Source organism: Quercus lobata, chromosome 6 (genome assembly GCF_001633185.2).
Source record: "Quercus lobata isolate SW786 chromosome 6, ValleyOak3.0 Primary Assembly, whole genome shotgun sequence".
Lineage (NCBI taxonomy): Eukaryota > Viridiplantae > Streptophyta > Magnoliopsida > Fagales > Fagaceae > Quercus > Quercus lobata.
In genome coordinates, this window is record NC_044909.1 from 12573068 (window position 1) to 12578172 (window position 5105).

General features: G+C 36.7%; 1 protein-coding gene across 1 annotated transcript; it reads left to right on the forward strand.

Annotated features, from left to right (window-relative positions):
* Positions 1–203: 203 nt before the first annotated feature.
* On the forward strand, positions 204–971 carry LOC115949842. The gene has a single exon (XM_031067113.1). The coding sequence runs from the start codon at positions 204–206 to the stop codon at positions 969–971; it is 768 nt and encodes a 255-aa protein (XP_030922973.1).
* The last annotated feature ends 4134 nt before the right edge of the window (positions 972–5105 follow it).

The window sequence follows — 5105 nt, forward strand, 5'->3', positions numbered from 1 at the left end:
AACATGTTCATGCTAGTTGAGCATGAAAAACAGTGGAATTGTTTAGATAGAAGTAGCATAAAAAACTTTGACTTAAAACTATTGCTGAAGCAGCTATTACTGATTTCGTGAACTCGAAGTTGTCTTTCAAGGATAAACTTATAAGTGAGATTCTAGGAGTTTTTGCACAAGCTTTTGATTTGAGGGATAAAAAGGAGACTGAAATGGCACCAAGTTCCATCAAAACGGACATGGAAAGCGATAAGGTAAGGGAACTTAGGGAAGGTCTTATTGCAGCAAAAGTTTCCCAGGGTTTAAAGCAACGTATTCGTGCACCATGGTCCAAGGCTCTGATTGTGAAGGTATATGGGAGAACAGTGGGTTACAACTTTATTCATGCAAAAATCCTATCCTTATGGAATCCGGTAGGAAGGATAGACTGCACTGATCTAGGGAAAGATTTCTTTCTCGTCCGTTTCTCAATCAAGGAGGATCTTGATGCTGTGCTCAAGAACAGGTCGTGGTTCTTAGGAGAAAACTTCCTATCTATAAGACCTTGGGAGCCAAACTTCAAGCCAGCTACAATGATGGTATCTTCGGTAGCCGTATGGGTTAGACTTAACGAACTTCCTATCGAGTATTATGATTTTGAGGCCCTCCTCATCATTGGTCAAGCCATTGGGAATGTCCTGAGAATAGACACTCATACTGTAATCAGAACAAGGGTTAGATACGCCAGGCTTTGCATCCAGGTGGATATTAAGAAACCCCTTGCAAATGCAGTGCTAGTCAATAACCTTGAACAACCTATCACCTATGAAGGGCTACATAGGTTCTACTTTTCTTGCGAACATATCGGTCACTGGAGAGAGGAATGTATCTTCACGATAAAGAAACCATCACCAGAAAAACGATCTGCGCCGAAAGGACAAGAAATCCTTACCATGAAGGATAACAATGCTGAGGAACTCAAGGCCATGTGCAACGCATGAAGTGGACCCAAAGGATGACACGTATGGTCCTTGGATGGTAGTGAGCCGCAAGAAGTCCAGCAACAAGAAGGACAAAAAGCACGATTCTGCACCCACTAACCCTATGCATACAGCATGGCATGAAGGACCTGATGAGCGAGTAGGCCTAGGAGAAGCGACTAAGCTGACACTTGGCATGATTTTAAAAATTAACGAAGGGAAAAGAAAAGCAAATGGTGAGTTGGCGGTGTTTGGAGAGTCATCTAAAGAACTATCAAGCTTTAAAGGAAAAGGTATAAGCTTGGATAGCCCAAGTAAATTGGGCCTGCTTAACCAGGGAACAATCAAAGCGCACGAAGGCCCATCATCCATTAAGGGTAAAAATGTCTTGGCAAGACTTAGGGCAACTCCAGCAAACGCTAGAAGCCCCGGTTCTAGAGAAGGAAATAGATCAAGCAAGATTCCAAAGACAATTTGGACTCCCACCAACGACTCCTCTCAACTAGGCAACGATGGAAAATTCCAGTTACTCAGCAAATCAAGAAATGACTTGGGCGATATACGTGAAGGGAAAGATAGTGTAAATTCCAATAGTAGTGATCGACGAGATTAGAGCGAATCCCACCCACAAAATAGGGCGGTTCAACCCCAATCTGAAAGAGGCATTGAGATGGATTTTTCCATTAACACCTCTGAGTGCCAAGTTGGGCAAGCTTCTGCTCTCAAACCCAGCATAGGGAGCGATGAAGAATCCATGGTGGTCCCATCTAACCGATGTGCCAAAGACAAAGGAGGAGAGAAAATTGGTTTGGGAAAGCATCCCTCAAATATCCCCAACTCTGATACTGTGTGTTGCTGAACCGGGGATGAGTCTCTCGACAAGAAGAATGCTGGAGGATCAACCTATTGCAACTAGCTTCGTGGGCAGTCAGTATGCCGTGAAGATCATTCAAGTGTTTTAGCCAACCACAATCTTCAACTTGCATGTTGTCAAGACCCAAATCCATGGAACATGAATTTAGATACATGACTAACTTGCTGAACTTATATAACTTACTAAACATAATTAATCCAAAATAAATTAAAACTCCAAATAAACAATACTCTTAAAAACCTCTTACAAAAATCCAAACTCCACGAATTTAGAATAATCTCTAAAATACAGTGAAATCTAAAGCGGAATAAAAAAAATAACTAATAATCTTTTAAGACTTCAAGTATTATTGACTTCACCTAAAACTCTCACACTCTACCTTGCACCTTACAAAGCAATCCAAAGGTTCTGTTCCCCAACTAAACTTTAATCTGAAAATTGTAATTGATGGGATGAGCCACACATCCAGTAAGTAATTATACAAAATATACAATGGAATAGAGTCAAGCAAAGCACGAGTATGTTGATTTTTCACAAACTCATTCAATGATATCAAAAATAATTATTCCAAAACATATAATGAATCACTTAGTACATATGTAATCACATCTTAAAGTCATTTGAAATCACATACATATAATTGATCAGAGCACAGTGTTACATATATACATCACATATTCTCACATACAATCCTGTGAGCAGATTTATACATATATCTGATATATCTGATTAATTCTAAAAACACTTATTTTGGGTCACATATCACAAAGCAAAGTTTATACAAAATATAATAATTTACTTGATATTAACAATTTACTTGATATTAACAATTTCTTTTCAAATACAGAGGCATATCAAAGATCACAATATCAAATAGAACATAAATCAAAGGATGTTTGACTCTCTTAGGGAATGAATAAGAACTGAAGAGTTTATATAAATATATTACAATTCTTGAGTATATCTGAAAATTCAATTTGCTAAAAGAAATATTTTAAATACCATTTGGAGAGTAGGAATATGACTTTGAAATCACTTGGTTTAACAAATTTAAAGAACCAGAACCTTTTAGAAAATTTACATTGAAACTCAATTATTTTCAGAAAATAGTTTAGTTTAGAAATCATCTTTTAAATGAGATTTGGACATTCAAAACATTATTTAAAATTTGAAGTATCTCTTAAAAACATTATTTAATAGTTGAAATTTCTCTTTCAATGATGCAAAAATACTTTTGCCAAACTTTAGAAAATATAAGTTTGAAATACAAAACTTTTGAAAACTTTTAACTTCTAAGAACCTAATGAAGAAAACTTGTGCATATTATGCATAATTACTTACTGTACTTGAATCACTCTGAAAGTCTAGCTGAAACACCCTCCAAATAGTCTCAAAACACTCTTAAATAGAACCTATAATCAATCATGAAAATATACTTAATATCTTCTACAAAAATATAAAGCTTATAGAACTATACAAATGGACTCACTAGGATTATATTTTGCTGAACTAATAACACTTTTAACACTAAGTTAAAGTTTCTCTAATCCAATGATGCTCTAACCAATAATATTCTCTTATATTAATCGAAACTCATATTGCCATGAGGAAGGCAGTAGCCAAAAATATCATTGACCTAAGATTCAATATAAAACCCCAATGAAAATGTAAAAGCCATATACCTGAATAGACATTTGTAATCCATGGCTTGTTCTAGAGACACACAGTGGCCAACCTAGGATTTAATTATATAACTCCGATGAAAAACGTGAAGGCCATGTTCATTAATAATATTTTTGATCCATGTCTATTTTCGTGGGTACACACGGTGGCAAGATCATTGACTTCAAATATATTATATATGTACATGTCCGTAGGAAGACATATGCCATAACCATAGATCCTTGAAATTCAGTGGCTCAACTTTTGCATTATATACATATTTATATCCCAACGAAACAACATTATAGGCTTAAAGCCATCCTAACATTAAAGCCATCCTATAATATAAATATAAATATATATATATATATATATATATATTGTAACGACCCCATTCCACCTGTGTAGATATTTTCCGCTTTGGGGCCTCATACCCCTTACGGTTTTTGTTCTCCCCCAAAGCACACAGCAGTGGGGGGAAAGGCCTCTACACATTGAAGGGAGGTCATTCCTTATAAACACATTTCCATGTGCTTCCCTAGGCAATGTGAGATTCCATGGAATGCAAGACCCCCCCTTTTTGGGTCACTACAATCCACCCCCCTTATGGGCACATGCATCCTTGCGTGTGGGGCCCACACTTCCAGCTAGGGCATGGCTTTGATACCATCTGTAATGACCCCATCCCACCTGTGTAGATATTGTCCGCTTTGGGGCCTCATACCCCTTACGGTTTTTGTTCTCCCCCAAAGCACACAGCAGTGGGGGAAAAAGCCTTTACACATTGAAGGGAGGTCATTCCTTATAAACACATTTCCATGTGCTTCCCTAGGCGATATGAGATTCCATGGAATGCAAGACCCCCCCCCTTTTTGGGTCACTACATATATGTTAACCACAGTTGAAGCTTTACAGCCGTGTTCTTGAATTAGGAATTGAAATTCCATGAATCTATTCAAGAACCCACATACTGGACAGCAGTCAAACCAAGGTTTAATAGTGTAAACCACAATTCTATAAATTAAAAAAAAAAAAAAAAAAAAAAAAAAAAAAAACCTTTTTCTTTTTAACAATCTACACATCACTAAAGTTTTCCATGATAAAATTCTAACTCCTTAACTCTTTGTTTCTAACAGTGAGAAGTCATACCTTGAAAAATCCAATTGCCTCTTCACTGGTATGCGCTCTAGACTCCAAGGAAAACACCTCTTAGCCTCTTTGATAAAATCCTTTCTATGAAAACCCTAATTTATCTTTTCCTCCACCTTATATTTTAACACATCAAAGATGTGGGCTTGGTGGGGTAGTGGGCTAGAGTTTAAAATCTACTTGAGCTTATCTCTTTAGTCTCCAAGAAGCCCATAAAACATCTTCATCTTTTATTTATTTATTTATTAGTTTAATTGCCGCACTAAATTGTATGCACTAAAAGTTTAATTTTTCTCACCTATTTGTAGCACCACAAAATTATCTACTCCCATCTTACTGTGCACACACATATAATACCTCAACTCTATATTAAAAATGACAAGGTGCGGTGATAATCATAAAAAACAAAATTGGGGTATTACACATGTCATGACAGAGGAGAAGAAGATAGGGGTATTAGAGCACTGCAT